Below are 27,907 nucleotides of genomic sequence, written 5' to 3'. Positions count from 1 at the left end.
GCAGATGCTATATGTCATGCAGGACATACTCTATTTCCATTTCAGATTTCTAAAAGCTTCAGGTTTTTTTTTAATATATGTTGGTATTGTCTAAGATTCAGTACAGCCTGTTAGAAACTCAGATAAACTTTCAAGATTTGTGTATATAACCATCTTGTACTTTTTTTTTTTGCAATAGCTATTGAGTACAACAACACTATGTATCCTGCTTGTACCCACCATTGACTGTAAGCTTGGCTCGAGTAGAGTAGGTTGAGCCAAAATTGTTAGTTATCATACACTGATATCTTCCTTCATCTGAAAATTTCACATTTCTTAAATGAAGAATGGTGGTATATTCCATTACTTCACCATCCTTTGCTCGAACATGTGCAAAGTTTTCAATCTCAGCATTATGTAGAATCTCATGATCCTTTTTCCATGCAAATATCATTGGCAAGTTACTACTGCTTGCTGCTGAACAAGTAAAATGAATGTCTCTGCCCAGCATAGCCATGGTTGTCTCAGGCTGAACAATGATTTGAGGTTTTGGAAAGTCATCTGAAAATTGAACAAGAAATATATTTAAGGAATAGTTATAGACTGTCAAACACTACATTTCATTAAAGATAGGAAGGTAGAGATTAGAGGTTAGAAGCTAGATACTATAGTGTTTATTTCTCCCTAGAAAAAGATGGTTACAAGTTAAACAAAAAAAATTAAGCATACAGACTCCTGTTTTAATCTGCTTTCAGATGTGTTTTAATACCCACAAATCACTGAGGAAACTTTTTAAAAGCCGGTTAAGTGATGCTACACTGATTTAAAATTGAACAAAATACTCACTATTTACAAGTATTATAATTATTAGAGGAAATAATAAAGGGCCTAATCAAATGGCATTCAACTAACTGAAAGCATAATATTTTAAGAGGATGGATAAAATCAACATTGCACCTGAAATAAAAACCGGCTCTCTTCAGAAATCCTTCAGCTATTTTATGTTTCCCTTGCAAGTCAATATTTTAGTGAACATTTTAAGTTACGAGCCTGACTTTCATCAAGGCAGAGAAGTATATTTGTATCAGGCTTGGGTTTCTGCCTGGTATCTCACTGAGCCAGTCTGTCATATTACGTATTCCGTGAGGTGTTAATTATTGGTGACATGTCTTCTACCAAGAAAGATTCTCACACTAGGTCTCACCAACCAGCATCATATACTGCCCTTAAATCCGATCTACAACATGAAAACACTTGTGTATTAGGTCATTCTTGGGAAACTTGTGAGAATTAATTTCAAATAAATTAGATTCATGCAGTATAATTTACTATATAATTAATTTTAATAGTTTTATACTTCTACAAGCTGAGTGATTGAATCTAAAGGAATCAGCCAGCCACAATTCATACAGCTCATTATCACCTTCTAATAGGAGTCCAATGTATAATTGATATCCCATCCAAAAATATGCTCAATAACTATTTTTGAATAATTAAGTAGAATCACTTACCACAAACAAAACTTTCTGAAGGCACAATGAAAATACTTTTTCCCTTCAGTGATTCTGGATGAGCACATGTGCCAACTACATTAGACTGGAAGTCTCTTGCTATAAGCCACTGCGGCAGCCATTTTAGTTGACAATCACACAAAAAACTATCACTATTCATATACCTACAGAAACAAATATTTATTTTTCTAAATTAGTCTTTTGTTCTTATAGTGGAACTTCAAAAAGAATAAAACAATAATGAATATATCATTCTGAATTGTATTTGCCTGGAATTCAGTATCATTTCCAAATATTCACATGAAACAAAAGTTGAAAGTCCAACAAACATTGAAGAGATTAGTTAGGGATGGCTATATACGAGTAAGCTAGCTGAATGGACAAACAGGATGATGAAAGTTAATGCAGAGAAGCTTGAGGTAATACATTTTGGCAGAAGAAACAATATAGGCTGAATAGCAGTTTAAAGTGTTTAACCATATAACCATATAACAATTACAGCACGGAAACAGGCCATCTCGGCCCTTCTAGTTCATGCCGAACTCTTACTCTAACCTAGTCCCACCGACCTACACTCAGCCCATAACCCTCCATTCCTTTCCTGTCCATATAGCTGTCCAGTTTAACTTTAAACGACAACATCGGACCTGCCTCAACCACTTCTGCTGGAAGCTCGTTCCACACAGCCACCACTCTCTGAGTAAAGAAGTTCCCCCTCATGTTACCCCTAAACTTTTGCCCTTTAACTCTCAACTCATGTCCTCTTGTTTGAATCTCCCCCACTCTCAATGGAAAAAGCCTATCCACGTCAACTCTATCTATCCCTCTCATAATCTTAAATACCTCTATCAAGTCCCCCCTCAACCCTCTATGTTCCAAAGAATACAGACCCAACTTGTTCAACCTTTATCTGTAACTTAGGTGATGAAACCCAGGTAACATTCTAGTAAACCTTCTTTGTACTCTATCTATTTTGTTGACATCTTTCCTATAATTTCGTGACCAGAACTGTACACAATACTCCAAATTTGGCCTCACCAATGCCCTGTACAATTTCAATATTACATCCCAACTCCTATACTCAATGCTCTGATTTATAAAAGCCAGCATACCAAAAGCTTTCTTCACCACCCTATCCACATGAGATTTCACCTTCAGGGAACTGTGCACCATTATTCCTAGATCCCTCTGTTCTGCTGCATTCTTCAATGCCCTACCATTTACCATGTATGTCCTATTTTTATTAGTCCTACCAAAGTGTAGCACCTCACATTTATCAGCATTAAACTCCATCTGCCATCTTTCAGCCCACTCTTCTAACAAGCCTAAATCTCTCTGCAAGCTTTGAAAATCTACTTCATTATGCACAACTCCACCTACCTTAGTATCATCTGCATACTTACTCATCCAATTTACTACCCCATCATCCAGATCATTAATGTATATGACAAATAACATTGGACCCAGTACAGATCCCTGAGGCTCACCACTAGTCACCGGCCTCCAATCTGACAAACAATTTTCCACCACCACTCTCTGGCGTCTCCCATCCAGCCACTGCTGAATCCATTTTACTACTTCAATATTAATACCTAATGACTAAACCTTCCAAACCAACCTTCCATGTGGGATCTTGTCAAAGGCCTTACAGAAGTCCATATAGGCAACATCCACCGCTTTACCCTCGTCAACATTCCTAGTAACCTCTTCAAAAAATTCAATAAGATTTGTCAAAGATGACCTTCCACGCACAAATCCATGTTGACTGTTCCTAATCAGACCCTGTCTATCCAGATAATTATATATACCATCGCTAAGAATACTTTCCATCAATTTACCCACCACTGACGTCAAACTCATAGGCCAATAATTGCTAGGTTTACTCTTAGAACTCTTTTTAGACAATGGAACAACATGAGCAATACGCCAATCCTCTGGCACCATCCCCGTTTCTAATGACATTTGAAATATTTCTGTCAGAGCCCCTGCTATTTCCAAACTAACTTCCCTCAATATCCTAGGGAATATCCTGTCAGGACCCGGAGACTTATCCACTTTTATATTCCTTAAAAGCTCCAGTACTACTACTTCTTTAATCATCAAAGTTTCCATAACTTCCCTACCCGTTTCCCTTACCTTACACAATTCAATATCCTTCTCCTTAGTGAATACCGAAGAAAAGAAATTGTTAAGAATCTCCCCCATCTCTTTTGGCTCCACACATAGCTGTCCACTCTGATTCTCTAAGGGACCAATTTTATCCCTCACTATCCTTTTGCTATTTATATAAACGGTAGAAACCCTTGGGATTTATTTTCACCTTACTTGCCAACAACCTCATATCTTCTTTTAGCTTTTCTAATTTCTTTCTTAAGATTCTTTTTACATTCTTTATATTCCTCGAGCACCTCATTTACTCCATGCTGTCTATATTTATTGTAGATCTCTTTTTTTCTGAACCATGTTTGCAGTATCCCTTGAAAACCATGGCTCTCTCAAACTTTTAACGTTTCCTTTCAACCTAACAGGAACATAAAGATTCTGTACTCTCAAAATTTCACCTTCAAATGACCTCTATTTCTCTATTACATCCTTCCCATAAAACAAATTGTCCCAATCCACTCCTTCTAAATCCTTTCGCATCTCCTCAAAGTTAGCCTTTCTCCAATCAAAAATCTCAACTCTGGATCCAGATCTATCCTTCTCCATAATTATATTGAAACTAATAGCACTGTGATCACTGGACCCGAATTGCTCCCCAACACAAACCTCCGTCACCTGACCTATCTCATTTCCTAACAGGAGATCCAACACTGCCCCTTCTCTCGTTGGTACCTCTATGTATTGCTGCAAAAAACTATCTTGCACACATTTTACAAACTCCAAACCATCTAGCCCTTTTACAGTATGGGCTTCCCAGTCTATGTGTGGAAAATTAAAATCTCCCACAATCACAACCTTGTGCCTACTACTAATATCTGCTATCTCCTTACAAATTTGCTCCTCCAATTCTCACTCCCCATTTGGTGGTCTATAATACATCCCCGTAAGAGTTACTGCACGTTTCCCATTCCTTAATTCCACCCAAATAGCCTCCCTAGATGAGCCCTCTAATCTATCCTGCCAGAACACCGCTGTAATATTTTTTCTGACAAGCAATGCAACCCCTCCCCCTCTTGTCCCTCCGATTCTATCACACCCGAAGCAATTAAATCCAGGAATATTTAGTTGCCAATCACACCCCTCCTGTAACCATGTTTCACTAATAGCTACCACATCATACTTCCAGGTATCAATCCATGATTTAAGCTCATCCACCTTTCTTACAATACTCCTAGCATTAAAATAAATGCATCTGAGGAATTTTCCACCTCTTACTCTCTGTTTATCACTAACTGAGCAAACAATTTTACTATTTTCTTTTTCTTCCTTCTTCCCTACATCTGTTCCTACACTCTGGCTCCCCTCTCCCCTCGTATCTAGTTTTAATCCACCAGAGCCTCTCTAGCAAACCTACCTGCAAGAATATTTGTCCCCCTCCAGTTCAGATGTAGACCGTCCCGCTGGAACAGGTCCCACCTTCCCTGGAATACTGCCCAATTATCTATAAATCTGAAGCCCTCCCTCCTGCACCATGCCTTCAGCCACATGTTGATCTGCGCTTCCTTACTATTTCTAAACCCTCCTGCATGTGGCACTGGTAGCAATCCTGAGATTGCTATCCTGGAGGTCCTGTCCTTTAACTTGGCTTAATTTAGTGTAATAGAGGAATGTGATGCACATGTACATTTTTTTTGCATAGTAGAAGAGCATGTTAAGAAATGATCCAGAAGGCAGAGGTTTATGTTGAGTCATACAAAATTATGAATGGTTGATACAGAGTATGAAAGATTTGAAGGCCATGGAGAAGGTACAAACAAGACTTACTCAAATGGTTCTAGGTATGAAGGATTTTGTCAATAAAATTTGTGATTTTTCTTGAAGCAAAGAATTTGAATGGGGATTCATTAGAACTGACTGGTCTCTACATGGTGAAAAGTGGGAAACTGTTACTATCAATGGATGGTTCAAAGACCATGGGGAACAGATTTAAAATTTTAAACACAGGACACAACCGGAATGCAGGAAATTGAATTAATCATGTGCAATAATTCTGAAAATCAGAATAAATCCATCCTTCAAAAGACAGCAGATAGGCATTCTACAGGAAATAACGGTCAGGTCTATGAGGAAAGAGGAGGGGAAATGGGACTTCTGGATTCCTCACAGAGACTCATTGGCTGAATTTCCTGTCTGTGTCTAAACAATTTCTGTGATTCAAGAAGGCCTGGATTGGGGAGCATGCCCTATGGGAATAGGTTGAGTGAAGTTGGCCTTTTCTCCTTGGAGCGACGGAGGATGACAGGTGACCTGACAGAGGCGTATAAGATGATGAAAGGCACTGATTGTCTCGATAGCCAGAGGCTTTTTCCCAGGGCTGAAATGGCCATCACGAGAGGGCACCATTTTAAGGTGCTTGGAAGTAGGTACAAAGGAGATGTCAGGGGCAAGTTTTTTTTTCCTCGCAGAGGGTGGTGAATGCGTGGAATGGGCTGCCGGCGACGTTGGTAGAGGCGTATACGATAGGGTCTTTTAAGAGACTCCTGGATAGGTACATGGAGCTTAGAAATATAGAGGGCTACGGGTAACCCTAGATAATTTCTAAAATAAATACGTTTGGCACAGCATCGTGAGTCGAAGGGCCTGTATTGTGCTGTAGGTTTTCTATGTTACTATGTCTATGGACAGAAAACTCTAATCTTAAAATCCACATCACCTCATGCAAGATAATGTATTTTAAGTAAGACAGAAAACTTGAACAAAAACAAAGGAGAGAGAAAAATAAATTAGAAAACTGATATAATTTACACCCAGTTCAAAGATGGTCTCCAAAGCCTTCACCTTCAGTTAGCATCGTACTGACTGTTTACTTACAATTCTTTTAGATTCTTCATTCTGGAAAATGCTTCTCCCTGAATAGATCTGATCATATTATTCCCCAAGTTTCTATGAAAAGAAAATTTGGTTATATTTTATAGTACACATTTTCAAAGCCCACTTGATGTTCAATAAATTTCACTTTGACCCACCCCATCCACCCTGCACATGTACAAAATGATAGAAATGATTTGTTCATAAAATAATATTTGTAAATTAACACATATTTGGATCAAAGATTAAAAAATCATCCCCTTCCAGAAGCTACCCCAAAAGGTACACAGTTCAGAACATTTATAAAGTGAAAAAAACGAAGTTAAATTTGAACTGAACAGATATTTCACAATTTACATTGTTATTTTTTGTTTCAAAGGGGGTAAAAAAAAAACCAACCATGGATTCACACAAGAAAGTTATTTCATCTTATTAAGGCATGGAAACAAAAATAATCTTTAGTAAAATCAAGATCATAATTTCATACAACACTGTTTTCTTAGCATTACAAAACAACTAAAACAGGAAGCATTTTATGCAAGAAAGGAAGACAAAATATACAATTCAAAATTGGTCTACATCAAGTTCATGTGCTGGAATTTCTCACTTATTTTACTTAACTACAACTGTGTTAAATCAACACCAACGTTCTGAGTAGTCAAGTTAAATAAATGCTGTCTCACTGTAATCATAAGCAACCAAGATGTCATTCTCAGTTACGAGTTGAAGCGATTGGATAAAATGGGTTTGTTCTCATGGGAATGAAGGAGGATAAGGGGTGACCTTAGAGGTTTATTTATCCAATCTATGCTCACATAATGTAATTGTCTTTCTTCAGTTGGAGGAGTCTAAAATTAAAGGTCATGGGTTTAAAGGAGAAATTTAAAGGAGATCTTTGGGGCAATTTCTCCAAACAGTGTAGTTGTTATATGGAATGAGCTGCAAGAAGCAGATAAAATTACAACATTTAAAAGGAATTTGGACAGGTATCTGGATAGGAAAGGATATTGATCTATTGAGGGCAAACAGAATTAACTTCAACAATTCAGGTCAGCATAGGCAATTTGGGCTCAAGGGATTGTTTCTGTGCTGTACAAGACTATGACAAATACTTTCCAAGTGCCATAATTAATTTTCAAAATTTAAATATTGCATGTTCCTGTAGAAATTTCATCATATGACATGAACTGTATTTGCAAAAAAAGCTCAGAAAAAGCAGTACCATATTAATTTTATTAAAAAGTAATGTTAAGAGCAGATGCAGAAAGATTCCAATTTTGTGTTATACTATTTCTGTTAAAGCTACAGGGCATAAAAATGGCAGAGAATATCTAGCACAATGAACAAACCCCCAAGTCAACAAAACAAATCTTAATTGCAGAATATAAACAGCAATCATTCTTCAGAGTACATTTTAATTGATTACAATCAATGATGATTAATATCACCATTTCCCATTAGAGGATATTTCACTGAGAACACCAATTACACTTTACAAATTTTGTAGCATATACATTCTGTCAAGTATGCAAACACAAGGAGATCTGCAGATGCTGGAAATTCAAGCAACACACACAAAATGCTGGTGGAACGCAGCAGGCCAGACAGCATCCATACGAAGAAGCACAGTCGACTGACACACTGTCAGGCCCATAACTTTTTAAATCAGGTGGTCATCTACCTCAAATGTTAACTCTCATCACAGATGAGATGTGCTTTCAAAGCAAATGCTATATGGCATGCAGGACATTTTCTATTTCCATTTCAGATTTCTGACAGATTCAGGTTTTTTTAAATATATCTGTTGGTATTGTCTAAGATTCGGTACGGCCTGTTAGACACTCAGATAAACTTTCAAGATTTGTGTATATACCTCTTGGAAGTCAATGAAGATCAGCAGTAAATCTATTTCAGAATTACTTCTCATTCAAAAGTATTGGAATTGGATTAGAAAAACAATGATATTGAGGTGTGTATTTATTAAATGAAAAGTTATTCAGAGACTGGGTTTATACTTTAATGCCTTAAGGGCAAAACCAAAATAGGGCCAAAGTTTAACCAGACTATAACGAGAAAGCAGCAGATGGCCTCTGAAAATGCAACTTCTTCTCAGTTTACAAAGAGCTATTAAATTGCTAACAGTCTCCTAAAGCAGCCAATCTTGGCAGACTGCTAATTCAACGTGCTCTTGGATACTCACAGGTGTTCAAGGGCCTCCAGTCCTACAAATGCCTTCTTGGCTACAGATTTGATCTTGTTTCCAAACAGTGTTCTGCAATTTTTAAATGGAAAAAGAATACAAACAATAAAACAAACAAAATCAGGTAATAAAACCACAAGAAGAGCAAGTTCCATTAAAAATATATTTCTTTGAGCAAAAATAACTTAACAATTCACAAATTGCAAAAAGGTCAAGGTAAACAGGTTCACATTAAATTAGGTTCCAACTGCTTAAAAATCAGCTTCCTAAAATAAAAAACTGTCCAATCATCAGCAACATAATGAGTCAGAATGGCTGCACAGACAGCTGCAGCCTCCAGCATTACACTGGATAGAAAGCTTATATGGTTCCAAAGCCCTCCAGCCAAATTCACTGACTTTTACATTACTTCCTGTACTTGCATGCCTTTCCCAAAGACTCAAGAAACAATAAACTCACAATCTAACTACATCCTGCAAACTAGCAAAACAAAGCCGGACTTTGTCCTGCAACTATTTTAAACTATATAATTGTGTTGGTATGCTGTAATCACAAGCATTAATTTGCCCTTCTATGAAAGGTGCTCTCTCTTTTGGAAGTAATGGCCCCCTGACTGGAACAGGTATTTTTTTTTTGTTTGTGTCAATGATTGGCTGTTAGAAGTATGAATATGGTAGAAGTACCAGAATTTTGATCTCTTCTGTCGCAGTGCAGGAGTGAAATCTTTAAAGAAAATCTTAAAGCACATTCATACAAGAGCCATATTTAATATTTTTGTACATACATGTAATAAGCTTGGTTGCATTAAAAATAATGCCTAGAAAAACCAGTGCATCCTAAAGGACATGCTGCACCTGCTCTAGCTCTTGACTTAAATCTACTTTCATCCAAGGCTTCAGGACTAGGAGTTAAAAATATGCCATCTGATAACCCACTTAGAGCTGGATTTGGGAGGTAAGTGTCTACAGATGTGCTATAAATGGGTGGGGTGGGGGTAGGGATCTGGAGCAGGAGACCACACTGGGACTAGTATTTTTCAAATGGGTAGGAAATTGTTGGCCCAGGATGAAACATTATGATTTACTAGGTAAGTGTCCTAGTCTGACATTTTACTGGTAATGATTATGTTATCCTGGGAACTCTCAATGATGGTTCAAGTTCCCCTGTGAAGCTTAAAAAGTACTGCGAGAGAATGACATCAAGTACACCCAGCAGTTGGTATCAGCTGTCCCACACCAGTAAAATTTTCCAAGCTGACACAAGACAATATGCAAATAGTTACAATTACATTTCAGCCCAAAGAAAAATAAATCTATTTTCTCAGTTGCCTATTAGTTCAATTTCTAAGCACAAACTTGTGCAAAATTGAGACAGTGGAGTATGTCCCAGCTGCCAGTGTCGGGAAGGGTACAGTCATACACTTTGGTAGAAGAAATAAAAGCATACACAATTTTCTAAATACAGAGAAAATACAAAAATCTGAGGTGCAAAGACACTTGGGAGTCCTTGTGCAGGATTCCCTAAAGGCCAACTTGCAGACTGAGTCTGTGGTGAGGAAGGCAAATGCAACGTTAGCATTCTTTTTAAGAGGACTGGAATATAAAGGCAAGGTTGTAATGTTGAGGCTTTATAAAGCACTGGTGAGGGTTCACTTGGAGCGCCGTGAGCAGCTTTGGGCCCCTTATCTTAGAAACGATGGGCTGACACTGGAGAGGTTTCAAAGGAGGTTCACAAAAATGATTCCAGAATTGAATGGCTTGTTATAGAGCGTTTGATGGCTCTGGTCCCGTATTCTCTCGTAGCAAGAATGAGGGGTGAGCAAGAATGAGGGGTGACCCCCTTGAAACCTATCGAATGATGAAAGGCCTTGAAAGAATGGATGTGGAAAGGATGTTTCCTATGGTGGGAAAGTCTAGAAAAGTGGACACAGCCTCAGAATAGAGGGATGTCCTTTAGAACGGAGATGAGCAAGAGAGTGGTGAATCTGTGGAATTCTTTGCCACAGGCAACTGTGGAGGCCAAGTCTTTACATATCTTTACGGCATAGGTAGATGGAATTTTGATTCGTCAAGGCATGAAGGGTTACGGGGAGAAGGCAGGAGATTGGAGTTGAGCAGAAAAGTTAGATCAGCCACGATGAAATAGTGGAGCAGACTTCATGGGCCAAATGGCCTAATTCTGCACCTATATCCTATGGTCTTATGGTCTAAATTAATTCATGTTGATGATGTACATGTACATGGAAAATATATTAGTATAATTATCTTGAAAACAGTAATTTAAAAAACACTATTTTCTTATCAGAAGGCTAGGTAGCTCCATAAAGTTTTTCTTCCCTCTCAAAACACAATGGAGAGATGCTTTATGAATCATTCAATTAGTTCACAATACCAAAAGAACCCACAATGGACATCCCAATTTCCAACTTTTTCCTTAGACTAATAGAACATTTTAGTTCCTACTCTCCTGCATTACAGCTAATGTTGTTGACTGGTATTTAATTTCATATAACAATTTTGCATTGTAGGTTTAGCACAAATTACTTGAATATAGATATAACTATTGCAAATCAGGATACTACAAACCACATTTCAGTATGTCTTTCAATTCATACACTTAGAAATAAAGTCATACTACATCATGGTACACAGGCCCTTCAGCCCACAATGTTACTGCTTACCATGAGGCCAATACAAACTGATCACATCTGCCTGAACATGATGCATATTTCTCCATTCCCTGCTGGTTCATGTGCTTGTCTAAATGCTTCTTAAAATTGCCACTCTTTATTTTTATTAATAGTATCCCCCCCCCACAATTTCTATACTTAAAAAGCACCCCCCCCCCATAGTGAGTACTTGATAGCTACTATTTTCTTTCTTTGCTTTTATCCCTTGATACCTAGTGTTCCCTTTCCATGATATTCTTACCCATTACCCTTGTGGACACAAGTTGGCCCTGAACTCTTAATGTATCACTTTTAAAATCTGCCTTTTTAAAAAAAAATGCTAACTTACCCAAAAGTAGCATTTCTAGTCTACATTTACTGGATCCTTCCTAATGATTTTGAAATTAGCCCTCCCCTTAATTCAAGTATTTCGTTTCTGCACAATTCTCTAATTAAATAATATTCTCAATAGCCTTTTCTTCCATATATATATTATATACATCTATAAAACACCTTTTTAAATTGTAGTTCACAGTTAACAAGCTCATTGATAAAAATATTTACATGGTATTTAGGTCCTATAAGTTATATGCAATGAATATCTGGAGCAATATTTGACTGGAAAGAATACAAATAACTGAAATGAACAGATTTGATAAACCAGTTGCAGTGCATCACTTCTGTGTGTGCATAAAGATGAGCCTAATTTCCTATTCAAAGCACAAGCATACGAACAATGGCTGGAAAGAAATAACCTTTTAAAGCATGCAGTTTGGCCTACTTCAAAAGATGAGATACTCACAGCTTGCTTAGATTATCCAAACCAGCAAAGGCCCCATTTGTATCTTCTATTATTCCTGAGATTTCATTATTGTCAAGTTCCCTGTAGGGAAGAAAAATAAGTGCAATCAATTTTCCAGTCTTTCTCATTTGCATTATGAAAGGTAAACAAGAGGAGGAAAGGTGCTGCTTTAGTTCACTGCATTATAAAATGATGGATTTCCTTTTTGTTTGTAACATTATTCAATATCAAAAGCTAATCTTCGTCAGCTAATTCCTTTTAAAGCTGACAACCATTTTTATTCTTAATACCAGCACTTTTCTTTGAATTGTTTAGTTTCTGTGAATGAAATGGTTGCCACCTTGGGAATTAAAAATCACTGTTAAATAGACGACCAAATATGTAACACATCGACTTTTAAAAATTTCAATACACAACTTTTTTTGCATAAAACAATTTGTGTAACTGTTTTAACTAATTCACTCCATATTCCTTACAAAAATACATGTTTCACTGACAAATTAACCATGAATGCCCAAAAAGGTGGTCAGGGGGAAAAAAAACATGTGCATTGGTGACAGAATAAAGGGCATTTCCAAATACCATCAGCTTCACAGGGTACTGTAGAGTCTACAGGATTTGGGACCTGAAACCAGAGCGGGAGATTTTTAAAAAAGAGGTAGATTTCAGAACTTGAATGCGAGCTTCACTCCACAGGAATTTAAAAGAAGCGAGTTTACTCATTATTAGTTAATAGTTGTTTAGCCAATTAACAACAGCCAATAAAAAGGTAAGATAAAGTCGCCATTACGATAATAAGCCAGTGGAGAAGAGTGCTTGAGTTTGTGATATTCAGGGCGCTGAGTAAGTGCCCTGGTGTTGGATGTGACAGTGGATCTTCAAAAAGGCTTCAGTAAGGAGGCACAGTTAACATTTTATTTTGTTGTTGATCCTTAAGACTTGATTCAGTATAGACAGGATGGTAGTTAGGGCAGTGAATACTCCTCCTGGAAGATGTGGGAAGTCATTAAACCTTGTGGTAACCCTGATGACTACATCTGTGGAAACTAGACTCAAGTGTGGCTCCTGACACACTAGATCAAGCAACTGAAGCTGGATCCGGAAATACTGAGGATCATCTGGGAATCTGACAGTGTCATTGATCAGATTTATTCTCAGATGGTCGCACCCAGAATACGGGCTTCAGATAGATTGGGAACCATCAGGAAAAGTAAGAGTAGACAGTCAGTGCAAGATTCCCTTATGGCTATTCCCCTTTCTTGGATACTGTTGAGGGGCATGTTCTTACAGGGGCTAGCAGCAGCAGTCGGGTGTCTGGAACCGAGACCTGTTCTGTGGCTCAGAGGGAAGTGGTGCAGTCAGGCCGGGTGATAGTAATAAGAGACCTCACAGTGAGGGGGACAGACAGTACATTGTGTTCTCAGAGATACCAGACTGGCGTGTTGTCCCCTAAATACTAGGTTAAAGATGTCTCTCAGCTTATACAAGGAAGGAGGTACTTGCAGCTTTGAAGTTCGTTAAGGTGGACAAATCCCCAAGACCTGACCAAGTGGATTCCCTTACGGGAAGCCAAGAAAGATATCACAATAGCTCTTATAAAGGTATTTTCTTCATCGTTTGCTAGTGCTGAAGTTCCAGAAGACATGAGGATGCCAAATTTTGTTCTATTGTTTAAGGGTAGTAAGGACAGGCCAGGGAATTACAGGTTGGTGAGTCTGACTTCAGCTATAGGGAAGCTGCTGGAGAGAATTCTGAGGAAGAAGGTCTACCATCACTTGGATAGTCAGCATTATTTTGTGAGCAAGGTCATGCCTGAAGTTTTCTGTAGTTTTTCCAAAGGGGTAACTGAGGGGATAGATGAAGATAGCACAGTGGATATTGCTGACATGGATTTTAGTAAGGCCTTTGACAATATCCCAAATAGCAGTCTGATCTGGAAAGATAGACCACATGGGATTCAGGAGGAACTAGAGAGGTGGATTCCAAATTGGCTCTTTTAGGAAGGGCGATTCTCTGACTGGATGTTCGTGACTAGTGGGATACTATAGGGTCAGTGATGGAACCTTGATTCATTTTGTAAATAATTTGGATATGAATGTAAATGGCATGATTGCAAGTTTGTGGAGGATACTAAATTGGTGGGGGGGGGGGTTGCTGCCTTGTTGAAAGTGAAGCAGGTTACAATGAATTGCAAAGAGATCATGATCAATTAGGGAGATAGGTAAAGGAATGGCCAATGGATTTCAATGCAGATAAGTGGGATATGATTCAGTTCAGAAAGTCAAATCAGCATAGGACTTGTACTATGAACTGGGGAGTGGAAGGAAGAGAGACCTAGCGTACAGGTGCATTATTTGTGGAAAGCAGTGGCAGAGCTGGACGGGGTGGTGAAAAAGGTATTGGGCAAGGTGGCCTTCATCAGTTAGGGCATTAGGTTAGCAGTTAGGCCATTATGTTGCAGTTGTCAAAGTCATTGGCAAGGCCACACTCAGAATACTGTGTACAGTTTTGTTCACCCTCTTATAAGCAATGTGATTAAACTGGAGAATGTGGAAAAGATTTGAGGATGTTGTCAGGACCAGAGGGTCTGAATTATAGGGAAGAGATTGGCCAGGCAGGTCTTTATTTCTCAAAATGTCGGTGACTGACAGGAATCGGAATCCTTGTAGAAATGTCCAAAACCTCGGGCCATGACTTATGGGTGCGGGGGGGGGGCAGGGGGGAGGAATTTATAAGCAACCTGAAGGACAACATTTTCACACAGATGGTGGTGAGTATATGGAACAAGCTGCTAGAGGAAGTAATTGAGGCATGTACAAATAGTATCAATTAAGAAGCACTTGATAGGTACACAGAGGAGTGATATAGGCTGAATGAATGCAGGAAATTGGGATTAACTGGGTAAGTCAAGAGCCTGTATATCTACAATGTATTACTCTGACTCTATTTTATAGCAAGATGGGTCTTTCCCTTTTCAGCTTAACCCCCCCCCCATACCAAAGCTCATTCATTCCCATAGTAAAACACAAAAGGAAATAACTACCAATAGCACTAAGTTTGTCTATGAGGTGCTGTGTTTGAATAAAGATATATTCCAATGTCCCCATTGACTCGCCTTAATATCTAGGTTATTTAAATGGTGAGGAAATCCAACTTAAAAGAAGAAAATAATAAATTAAGTAGGTTGAGTAAAACTTCTTTAACTCATTCAGAAAGATTTCTCACTATTTTGTGTAAGTTTGTGTTCATATGTGCAATTAAAACATGGAAATCTGTAAACTGCCTTCCAATCTGCCAGATTCCTCCATGAGTTCTACCATACCAGTATCCACAGTGAAGGCTGGAGATAAAACTCAATGAAAAAAAGTCAATAACTCTGCAACAAGCTGTTAAAATTTCTCCAGTTGTACACCGCTAAATTATACATTCTCATGGTCACTCTTTGCCCGGATTTTGCAGACTGCAATCTGATGCTGAGCTTAGATTGCATCCAGGAATGCAATAAACTTTCTTAATACCCCAGGACATAAGCTGAAGCGTGTACCTATTAAACATGCAGATTAGATTTGACACAGATGAACACTTGTATTAGATAGTTTCATCGGTTGAAGATTTAAGTTTTCTTATACAGGTGTCCCCCGATTTTTGAACGTTCGCTTTACGAAACCTCGCTATTACAAAAGACCTACATTAGTTACCTGTTTTCGCTAACAGAAGGTGTTTTCACCGTTATGAAAAAAGGCAGCGCGCAATAAAAGGCAGAGCGTGCTCCGAGCAGCCAAGCTCCTCCCTCGGAACTGCATTCTAGCCAGCATTACTTAAACACGTGCCCATGAGCAGCCGCTAGCAAGATGAGTTCTAAGGTATTGGAAAAGCCCAAAACAGCTCATAAGGGTGTTACACTTAGCGTAAAACTAGACATAATTAAGTGTTTCGATCGTGGTGAACAAAATAAGTACAAAGTGAGTTTGACGTGTGGAAGTTGACAAAGATGATGTTAAAGAGGTTTTGGCATCTCATGACCAAGAACTGATAGATGAAGAGCTGATGCAATTGGAAGAGGAAAGGATAACAATCGAAACTGAATGCAGTAGCGAACGGACCGACAGTGAAGTCGTCCAGGAACTGAACGTGAAGCAACTGCGTGAGATTTTCACTGCAATTGACAACAATGATTGCAGAAAAGTACGACTTTAATTTTGAAAGGGTACGTCGGTTTAGGGCATATTTGCAAGTTGGTTTGAGTGCTTACAAAGAACTGTATGATAGAAAAATGCGCAAGGCTAAGCAGTCAAACATATTGTCGTTTTTCAAGCCTACCACATCAGCCACAGCTGACGATGAACCACGACCTTTGACATTGAGGCAGGCAGACAAAGAAGAAGATGACCTGCCTGCCCTGATGGAAACAGACAACAATGAGATGACACCCCAGTGTCCCACCACCCCAACCCCCGCGCCGCAGACCGATACATTGCTGCAGAGAATGCAGCGGGAGCCGGGATGCACCCAGCACATCTTTAGGAAAAAAAGCAGAAATAAACAAGCTAATTAACTAGGTGCAGCCCGGCACGTAATTAATTAGCTTGATTATTTTGACTTTTTTCTTAAAGATGTGCTGGGTGCATCCAAGCTACCGCTGCATTCTTCATGGATCGGTATCAGTCAGCGGCCTGGAGGTCGGGGACCGCTGCACCACCCCAACCTCCAACGACTCAGCCTAACACACTGTCATCAGTGTGCTCGGTGCAGTCTTCCGAATTCCGGTAAGTGATACTACACTGTACATACATTATTTCTACTTTATATAGGCTGTGTATTTATCATATCACTCCCACTATATGTTACTGTTATTTTAGGTTTTATGTGTTATTTGGCATGATTTGGTAGGTTATTTTTTGGGTCTGCGAACACTCACAAATTTTTCCCATATAATTAAATGGTAATTGCTTCTTCGCTTTACGACATTCTGGCTTACGAACCGTTTCAGAGGAATGCTCTACCTTCGGATGGCAGGGGAAACCTGTATCTCACAATATTCAAGTGCCAGTTGTCAGACTTGTTTCAGCTTCTTGTTAGCAACAAGGTCTGAGAGTTAATATGAAACACACAAAGATCTAAATTTACTTACTCATTAAACAAAGATCTAAAGTACTTACTCACGAAACATCAGAGAAGTTAGGATTTATTCAAACAACTTTTTAAAATAATGGGATAATTATAAATATTCACTCTAGCCCTGGAAACTTCACATTAGATAACTCTTCCCAAATTAAAATTTTCCTACCTTGCTGTGAATATACATGCTCTGGCCTTCCCCATTCTCCCTAGACCCAGATTACCCTCAGAATGTTACACCGTTTTACACATGATGTTAGTTTGTGCATAAAGTCAGACAAAATGTAGTGGGGGAAAAAGTAATCACAACAAGCAGCAATAATTAGCCACTCACTGCAAAATCACAGGTCAGCATCTCATTTAAATCTGCACAGCAACATTATCACTCCCAATAACAGACAACACAGAAGGATTAAAACTATTTTACATCTGTTTGCTACTTCCATCTCAGAAATCATGCCTCAGGATCCATACAGCCCATCTGACTTACAGATATTTGCAATCATATTGCTCACTTCAGATTCAGATTTATTTATCACTTGTACATTGCAACATACAGAGAAATGTGTTGTTTGTATTAGCAACCAGCATACCCAAGGATGTATGGGAGGGGGAGGGCAACCAAGTGTCGCCACACATTCCGGTGCAAGCACAGCATGTCCATCATGTTCCACAGAACACCACAAGCAACAAAAACAAAACAGCAAAACAAGCCCCTTTCCTCTGCTCCCCATGACCATCCCTTATTATTATAACTACTCATTCCTTCCCACAATCTGAGCTATACAAAATCGTAGTTACATTATGAGGTCACCAACTAAGATTTGTTACCAATTCTTTTGACAGCTAGTTTTTTTTCTGTTCCAGAATCAGTTGTGATTTGATAGAACTTTTTTGCTTGCTATTTCTTCTAATATTTCTTATTTTCTGGTTACTTATCTTTTTTAAGAGAATCTGCTTAAGTCATGTGTAGATGTGGTGATTGAGATCTCTGGGTCAGTCTACTTGAGTTTTTTTTTAAAAACAGCGCAGCTGTGCAGCATTCTGCTGACTGCCAAGGCTGGCCCTATCACTCCAAAAAATGTGAGCTGATTTGAAGATATGAAGTGTTAAGAGTTAAGAAATAAACCAATAAAGCATTAACTTTACATATAAATGTCTAAGAAATCACGAACCACAGTGCACCTATTAGGGAATTTGAATATCTTTAAACTTAAATCACTTTGTGATTCATCCCATCAAGAAAGCTACTTCCAAAGGTAATTTCATTTTTGTAACATAGAAAGGTGAAAAACAGGAACACAAGTAGGCCAATTGGCCACTTGAGCCTGCTCCGACATTGTTCATTCACGATCAATCCCTAGCAACTACTGTATTTCCACTGTTCTCATTCCCTTGAATATCTTGTGCACCTGGAGATCTTTATCTTTAAAATATTCAGCAACTTGGCTTCCACATTTATGTGATGCAGAACTTTACAATTTCACCATCCTCCGAGCAAAGAGATCTCCTTCACTGAACCCTAAATAAGCTTCCGTATATTCCAACACTGACTTTTAGGCCATTCATCCCCTCCCCTGACCTTCAGCCAGGGGAAACATCCTTCCTGTATGCAGTCTGTTTAATTTAGAATTTTGTTCATTTAAATAGGATTTTCTCTCATTCTTCTGAATGCCTGTGGACAAAGTTTTAATCAATCTTATCTCTTCAACCCACAATCCTCGCAATCAGTCTGGCAAACATTAACTGTGTTCTATGTGTAAGTGTACAATTCTTTGGCAAGGAAATCAAAGCTGCATGCAATATTCTAGGTGTGGTCTCACCAAGATCCTACGTAATTATAAGACATCCTTGCTCCTGTACTCTTGCAATCAAGCAGTTTGCTTTCTTAAATGCTCACTGAACCTGCACACTTACTTTTTTCCTGATTAATGTACAAGGACTCCCAGATCTGATTAGGCATGAACATTTCTCGAACATTTTGCCTTTTTTTTAAATTTAAAACAAAGGGTGAATCACATATATCCACGTTTTACTGAATCTGTTTTGTATTTGCCCATTTACTCAACATATTAAATACCTTTGCGTCATCTTCACAAATCCACTCAGTTTCAAATCAAACTATATTTGGTTCCCTCAAATGGGTATTTTCTTCTTTAAAAAAGAATTTAAGCTGTCTATACCCAATGCTAAACAATACCAATACTGCACATACTGCATGTTTTCTTTCCCTACTGAAAAGAATGAAAGAGGTTGAATTGAAAGAGGGGGGAAAAGTCTTCTCTCAAAACCTTTGATTTGAGCTCTTTTTATTTTTACTTCCTTTCTCTTCCAGGCTTCACTGGCAATTTCCTATTCTTTCTGGCTGGCTGGGCCTGAATGCCTGCTGGCTTGTTAATCATTGCTGTGTGAAGGCCCCAAAGGCTAGACCTCTATTTGAATAGCTATGCATTTCAGCAGTTTCACACTCACTGAAAGCTCGTCAATCCTCAGCAACAATGGAACCATAATTAAAGTATGCTCCTTTTCTTTCACCAGGTGCAGGACCCTATGAGCCTCTTGCTTTATTTAATTAGAATTCTCTGCATAAAGCAGAGAATTGTGCTGATTGGTCATTCAAAATACAAACAAAAACCTTCCCAAAAGCTAAGATTAAGTAAATTTCTGTCCGATATTTTCACACTAGCAGTTCAAGATAAAGAGTTCATTTTCCTCCCACTTTGACACAGAGGAAACGGTGATGACTTCACAGATCCTTTTTAAGTGCCTTTTTATTGTGAACAATTTGGTCACTGCCCAAAAAATAGAGGACTTGAACATATTCTATTATAGTTATCAAAAATGTCAGAGGTCCCACCTGCTTCTAAAAGGCGATAATCATACAAGTGCCCAAGAGCAGGGTGAGCTGTCTCAAAGACTACTGCCCAGTGGCACTCATATCTACCGCGATAAGGTGCTTTGAGAGGTTGGTCATAGCCAGAATCAACTCCTGCCTAAGGACCTGGACCCGCTGCAAATTGTCTATTGTCAGCATAGGTCAATATCGATACAATCTCACTGGCTTATTACTTGGCCTTGGCCTTGTAATACATAGATCAGACTGCTATTTATTGATTTACAGCTCAGTGTTCAACACAAGCATACCCTCTATTTTAATCAACAAACTCCAAAACATGGGCCTCTGTACCTTCCTTTGCAATGGGATCCTTGACTTCCTCACCAGGAGACTACAGTCTATGCGGATTGGAAATAACATCACCTCCCTACTAACAATCAAAACTGGCACACCTTGAGGATGCATGCTAGTCCACTGCCCCATCTCTCCACCCCACAACTGCGTGGCTAGGAACAGTTCAAATGCCATCTAGAAATTTGCTGACAACCCAACTATTGAGGCACTCACCTCTGTGCTGACCGGCTCTGTAGGTGTGGACTTACTTTCTGGGACCCTGCTGTTCATGCTGTATTATTTATTTACTTTTTTTTAAATTATTTGCACCATTTGTTTTCTCCCACCATTTTTTTTAAATGGGCTCTGTTGTGTTTATTTATTTTGTGGTTCCTTACAAAACGATAATTTTATACATACTTTGATAATAAGTGTACTTTAAACTTTGAATTTCAGATGGTGATGAGATGGTATAAGATAGATCAGCTGGCTGAGTGGAGTTGCAACAACAACCTTGCACTTAACATCAGTAAGATCAAAGAATTGGTTATGGCCTTTGGAAAAGGAAATTGAAGGAGCACAACAGTCCTCATCAGGTGATCAGCAGTGGAAATGATGAGCAGCTTGAAGTTCTTGTGTCAACTTCTCTGAAGGTCTATTCTGGACCCATAATATTGATACAATTACAAAAAAAAAGGCATGACAGTAGTTATAATTCATTAGGAGTTTGAGGAGAATTAGTATGTCACCAAAGACTCTCACAAATTTCTACAGATGTAACATGGCGAGCATTCTAGCTGGTTACAACACTTTTTTTACATGCAGGAGCCACTGCAAAGGATCAGACAGAGCTGCAGAAATCAAGGATACCTTCAAAGGGCAACACCTCAGAAATGCAGCATCCATCATTAAGGACCCCCATCAAGTAAGATATGCTCTCTTCTCATTACTACCATCGAGGAGGAGGTAGGTGCACAAGCTTGAAGACATACTAAACATTTCAGGAATGGTATCTTCCCCTCCACCATCAGATTTCTAAATGAATAATGAACCCATGAACACTATCTCACTACTATGCTTTTCCCCTCTCTTTTTGACCTGCTCATTTAATTTTACACACACACACACACACACACACACACACACACTTCTCACTATAATTAACAGATTTTTTATTACACAATTCAGAACAACTAAGCCACTTTAACTGATGCTCAAAATAGGTAATGGGATGTCCAAAGAACTCAATACTTTTTTTTACATCTTCAATTTTGCCGTCTGTTGAAGTATAGCAAATAATTTTTAAATTTCTGGTGGATTTCTAAAACTAATCAAGCATTACACTACAATCAGTAATTTTTCCAATACTCAGTATTTGTGTAATACTTTGTGTTCCCTTTCTTACCCAGACTCCCTTTCAAAATTATGGTTTTTTATTTTAGGATTTAAAGTTAGCAAACTGGAAGTAACATTTACACAAAGTAGATTAAAATCACTTGAACCTATTACTATAAGGAATAGTTTTTAGAGCAGCCTTTTCTTCTCATTTTTATATACTTGTAGAACAATGAGAATTTATAAAAACAGTTTAGACAATTCAAAATATGTGATTACAGATGTGATATTTCACAGTAGATAACTAGCAAATCCATCTCACTTGCAGAGACATTACAGCAGAAATTTGATGCAGAACAACAGATATGTAGAAACAAAGTGCAAGATCTAGGATGAACAAGTTTTATCAATACATTTGTTTTTCAAGATTCAAAGTACATTGTTAAGCAGCAATAACAAAGGATATGATCTTTTCTAGTCAGGAATGATTTTCACTTTCCAATTCAAGGATTAGATATTTATCACAGAACTAGCATAAAACTTAATGGAAGGTAATTTTTAAAAAAGCTTTTATTAAAAGTCTTCAGCAGCAAAAACTGTTATATTGCAGAAAAGGTACAGGAAACACTGCTACAGTACCCCTAAAGATCCCCACATTAGAGTATTGCTTATTGACTATAGCTATACCTTCAATGTCACAATTCCAAGCATACTCATCTCCAAGCTCCTTGATCTGGAACTCAACACCTCCCTTTGCAGCTGGATCCTTGACTGCTGACCAACAGACCACAATCTACAAGGACAAGCATCAACACCCTCCTCAACAGTGCTCCACAAGTCTGCATCATCAGCCCCCTACTTTACTCTCTATACACTCACCATTATGTAGCAGATTCTGCTCTAACTTCTCTATAAGTTTGCAAATGACACTACCATACTTCACAAATCGCACAAGTCAGAATAGGAAAGAAACAGGCAGACACAGCCTACTGGCAAGGTATCTTGCCAACAACCTTCCTTCAAAGTCAGCAAAACGAAAAAAAAAGGAGTTGTCATTAACTGCAGTAAGGAAAGCAATTCAAACGCTCCTGTTTACATCAATGGTGCTGAGATCAAGAGAGTTGTAAGTTACAGGTTACTTACCATGAACATCTTTGCTGTCCTGCTCCAACTACATTTTCATAAAAGAAAGCACACTTCAAGAAGCTACATATATTTGACATGTCCTCTTCGACCTCACCAACTTTTAGTATGCTTTTTATGGTGCATTGATATTTGGTTGCAATATGGCTTAGCATGGTAACTGCTGCTCTGCTCAAGACCGAAATAAATTGAAGAGAATTGTGTACACAGCTCAACATATCAAGGAAACCAGCCTCCCCTCCACAGACCCCATCTACACTTCTTACTGCCTTAGGAAAGCAGCCAACGTTATCAAAGACCCCTTTCACCCTGGGCATTCTCTCTTCTCCCCTATCCCATTGGACAGAAGATACAGAAGGCTGAGATCACATCTTACCAGACTCACAGACAGCTTCTATCATGCTGTTGAATGGTCCTTTAGTGATCAGACAGACTCCTGACCAAACAATAAGGCCCTGTGCCATATTGTTTACTTGTATTGTTCTCTAACTTCAACACTTATCTATCAATTTATTTAGAGATACGGCATGGGACAGGCCCTTCCTGCACCACCTAGCAGCTCATCTATTTAACACCAGCCCAATCACTGGACAATTTGAAATGACCAATTAACCTACTAATTGGTACATCTTTGAACTGTGGGAAGAAACTGGAGCACCCAGAGAAAACCCAAGCAGTTCACAGGAAGAACATAAGAACTCAGTTGGTTGGATGGCTTGAGCTTATATAATTGTTGTATCCAGACACATATAAGTATGTGGTGTTTACACATTTCAGCGATGTATCTCAATTACCAAGAACCCACTCCTTTATTTATGTGTGCATTGAACTCCAAAGCACAGCACGACTACATATGAAAGTTGTTAAAATATGCTACAGACCACACCATAGATTATCCGCATAGAAATCAATCTTGTTTATGTCTCATTGAATAACTGACTTTAGTACTTACAATAGTTGCAGACTCCTTAATCCTTTAAAAGCTCCATCTGCAATATGATTGATTGAATTGTGGCTTAAGCGGAGGGACTGCAGTCCACTCAGCCCCACTAGACTTGACTCATCCAATCTCATCAGGCTGTTGTGGGAAAGGTTCCTGAAAAAAAAGATTTAGAAGAATATGGAGAAGAAAATCAATGACCCTAATCTAGGTTTCATTTAAATATTCCCAACTGAGGAACATGCAGTGTTCAGTAGCAGAATCTCCTAAAGTCATAGTTCATAATTCTGCATTCCTACCATCACCCAGCCTTACTGAGATCAACAAAAACAGACACTGGATGTTCTCAGTGCCGCACCCTACATAACTCAGCTATTCACTTCTTAAGCCTCCAGAATAGCAATAGGATTTAAAGTGCCACAGCTATAATAAACTAGCAACTAATACAGTCAGGATAAATGAAAACACTGAAAAGTCATTTCATCACATCTCATGCTCCGTGCAACTCAGTTAAATAGATAGCTATTATGAAGCGTGGAAAGTAAACATGTACAGTACTCTAGTCAAGTGTGAAGGCTCCATATTACTCTCTGTATACCAATTCTGTATTCATTCCCAATAAAGAGCATGAGGAGAACTCAAGTGTTTATTCATAAGATAAATGCATTGCCTCATTTCTTTCACAATCTCACATGCAACAATTAGATACAAAAAAACAATTCAAATCAACTTGTTCAAAGTGCTAAAACATGCATTTCAGGTGTTGGATACATTAAAAGAATCTTTGAGTCATTTATGATAGTAAACACCTCCTCTTCACTATGAAAATGTAAGTGATCAAAAACCAGACATGGTTGTTAATATAAACACGAGAAAATCTGCAGATGCTAGAAATCCAGGCAAGACACTCAAATGCACGAGGAATTCAACTGGCCAGACAGCATCTATGGAAAAGAGTAAACAGGCGACATTTTGGGCCAAGAACCTTTATCAGGACTGGAAAAAGAAGATGAGAAGTCAGAGCCATGGAGAACCCTTATCTCTAGATATTGCCTGGCCTGCTGAGTTCCTCCAGCATTTTGTGTGATCGTTGTAATATTCCAGCCACCAAGCTTGTGAGATTTTCAAAAACACAGCTTTGGAAATAATTAACCTCATATGTATCAACTGTATTTTGTGTGGTCTAAACAGTTTACCTAAAGATAACCTCTAGTACAGCTAATCTAGCTGCAATTATAATGTATACACTATCACTGTAAAACACAATTTCCTTTACAGCAACTGGTTTTGCACGATGCAACTGTCAAAATTCAAAACTCAAAACTATGTTCACTATAAATCTAATTAAGCCAAGTTTTAGTTTCACTTTTGTGTTGAAATATTAAACATTACTAACAAATTATTCTGCAACTAAAAATAATCTGTATTCTAACAAAAATATTGAGGAAGAATTTAAACACAATTTGTGACTTTCCATTATTTGTTGTATATCAATTGGGTAAAAGAATGAAATGACATAGTTTTCCAGACTTTCTCACAGCCATTATTAGAGCAATACAGAAAAAGTAAAAACCATCTGAATTTTGAAATAAATAAGGGACAGGAAACAGTTAAAGTTATTTAATAGACAGAAACAGACCTCCAAGATCAACTACATTTGTTCAGTTCTCTAATACCAGAACAGAGGATTCTGCAATGACATTTCATACATGTTCCAAATAACTCCAGATACTTTAATTAAATTAGTTAACAAACTGAATGCAATTAATTTAGAAAGCAAATGTGTAAATTCTACAATTAGGTAAAATATTCTTGGTTACATTAATTAAAATACTGCAGTTTGTTTAAATTTCTAGACTTCTCTGAAATAAGTATTTTAATAAAATTTACTAGAGGTATACTATTTGTTTGCAGTATTAAGTGTGAAATACTATGGGCAAAATGAATATTACAGATATTAGTAACTTCAAATACTTTTTAAATAGAGAAATTCAATTAAAATTTGGAATATGGGCAATATTTACAGCCTGTACGATGAAGTTAAAAGCAGGTACCTCATGCTACTTACAGTTCTACTAGCTTCTGGCAGAATCCCCAGGCATCAGGGTTTATTCGAGAGATGCTGTTATAGCTCAAGAGCAGCTGCTGCAGAGAAGACAATCCATAAAGCCAGCCACTTGTCACATCATTCAAGATATTGTTTTCTAAATGTCTAGAAAAGATTAAAGATTTGATAAATTATCTTCTACTATTTTGAGGGCACATGCCACTTTTTAAAAAATTTGTTTCGAAGAAAATTCAAAAGTGAAATATATTTCATTTCAAAACTTAAGAAAGATGACGATAAGAGTGAATATTTGGAAACTAAAGTTAGCAACACTAGGATGTGACTAAAACACACTGCCCATATGCTATACAAGGATGCAGTGACAAAATTCAAACAATTCCCATTCTGCCCTCCATCAATCTGAAAAAGTGTCACATGAGTTCTGGCTTTTCATCCCATCACAATATTGAAGCATTTGATGTTGAGGGCAAACTAACTCGAGGTAAAGTACCAATCAAATTTATTCTTATGTAAATGCAACTACAGGATGTGAAAATTCATCTATCCCTTAAAACCACAGATACGCATCACACATTGAACATCAAGATTTAATATTATTAATATGTGTCTATTCATACATGAGAGGCAATGAAAAAAGGATGAATGGAGGAAAGACAGTACAAAATATAACTGTATTCCAAAATGACCTTACAGTCTTTAATTATTTTGAGGATCTGGGTGTTGGCTAATACTTATTGCCCATCCCCAATTGTCCTTGAGGTGGTGATGGCAAGCTGCCTTCTTGAACTGCTCCAGTCTGTAAGATCTAATTTATCAACTGTGAATCATTCATTAAAAATGACTTACAGAACTTGCATCTTGGCAAGACCCCAAAAGGCTCCATCCATAAGTTTACTGATGTTATTCCGCTGCAGCTTAAGAACCTCCAAGTTGTCTAGTCCGTGAAATGTTAGACCATCGATGAGACGTATTCTGTTGCGGTTCAATTCACTAGAACATAATACACAAATATTCAGTGTAAACCCGCTTCCAATTGCTGCTGCCTTACTTTAAGACTGACAGATCCCAAGGTAACAGTTTTCAAAAGAGACATTATCTTTTCCACTGTCTCCTCAGAGTTCAATTATCAATGCTGCACAGAATTAAAAGAACAAATATTCTTTGTCATTCACCTGTGGCGTTTATCAAAATGTTCATTAAAAACTATTGAAATTTGATCCCAGAATGAAGGATTCAAACTACAAGTGAACTGACCAACAAAATCTGATACAAGCATGTTTTTATTGATATGTATACTGGAATGTTGAGCCCACGAGAAGCTACAACAGAATATGTTTTTCTTTATTTTGCCCAGGGCTCCAAAAAGGCCACCTTCTGTTCCAATTTTCACCTGATCACTGCAAATTCCAATCTTGGCAAGTCATACTGTGATTTTTAATTAAATAAGTATATTAATTCCAGCATAAATAGGTCAACCTGAAATTGTTTAGCTTTAAAAACTGATGAGCAGGCCCAAAAAAAATTGATTATGAAAGTCCAAATTGATATTCACATTGAGAATACAAATGGAATTACCAATGATAGTAAATCCAAACTACTGTGGGAATTACTAAAACTATATTGATTGCATTCAGAATAGGGAAAGAAAACTTAAGTTAATGCATTGCTTTATTCGACTACCTTTTCTTGGGAAAATAAACTACTTAAAATAACATTCTCGGCTGCTTGAGTAATCTGACCTCTCCTTGTCAAATTAGTTGGATGTAAACTTTTATATGCAAGAGGCAAATACCACAAAAACATATAAAGGGAAGTGTGAAGACAGTGAATTATATAATGTTGTGAAGCACAGGTTCCCAATAAAGAATATATTTGTGAGTTTCTAATGAATGTACAGATTTACATTTGTCGTAGAAGTTGTGTCTAAATGTGATTTTCAATTTATGTAGCCAGCTATTTTTTAAGTTTAGAAGGGATGTACATTATTTATTACTCAAATGCTA

General features: G+C 37.9%; 1 protein-coding gene across 2 annotated transcripts in view; it reads right to left on the bottom strand.

Annotated features, from left to right (window-relative positions):
• The window catches only part of lrig1 (leucine-rich repeats and immunoglobulin-like domains 1), an 88,150-nt gene that overhangs the window by 12,593 nt on the left and 47,650 nt on the right, over positions 1 to 27,907 (bottom strand). For both annotated transcript variants that reach the window (XM_063067946.1, XM_063067947.1), the window contains exons 6-13: positions 26,751 to 26,894; positions 25,905 to 26,048; positions 23,849 to 23,992; positions 12,132 to 12,212; positions 8,662 to 8,733; positions 6,465 to 6,536; positions 1,491 to 1,654; positions 220 to 540 (exon numbers count right to left, since the gene is read on the bottom strand). In XM_063067946.1, the coding sequence (XP_062924016.1) occupies positions 220 to 540; positions 1,491 to 1,654; positions 6,465 to 6,536; positions 8,662 to 8,733; positions 12,132 to 12,212; positions 23,849 to 23,992; positions 25,905 to 26,048; positions 26,751 to 26,894 (1,142 nt within the window). The remainder of the gene's footprint in view (positions 1 to 219; positions 541 to 1,490; positions 1,655 to 6,464; positions 6,537 to 8,661; positions 8,734 to 12,131; positions 12,213 to 23,848; positions 23,993 to 25,904; positions 26,049 to 26,750; positions 26,895 to 27,907) is intronic.

Source organism: Mobula hypostoma, chromosome 15, assembly GCF_963921235.1.
Source record: "Mobula hypostoma chromosome 15, sMobHyp1.1, whole genome shotgun sequence".
In the NCBI taxonomy this organism is placed as follows: Eukaryota; Metazoa; Chordata; class Chondrichthyes; order Myliobatiformes; family Myliobatidae; genus Mobula; species Mobula hypostoma.
This window is presented reverse-complemented; position numbering and strand designations above follow the sequence as displayed.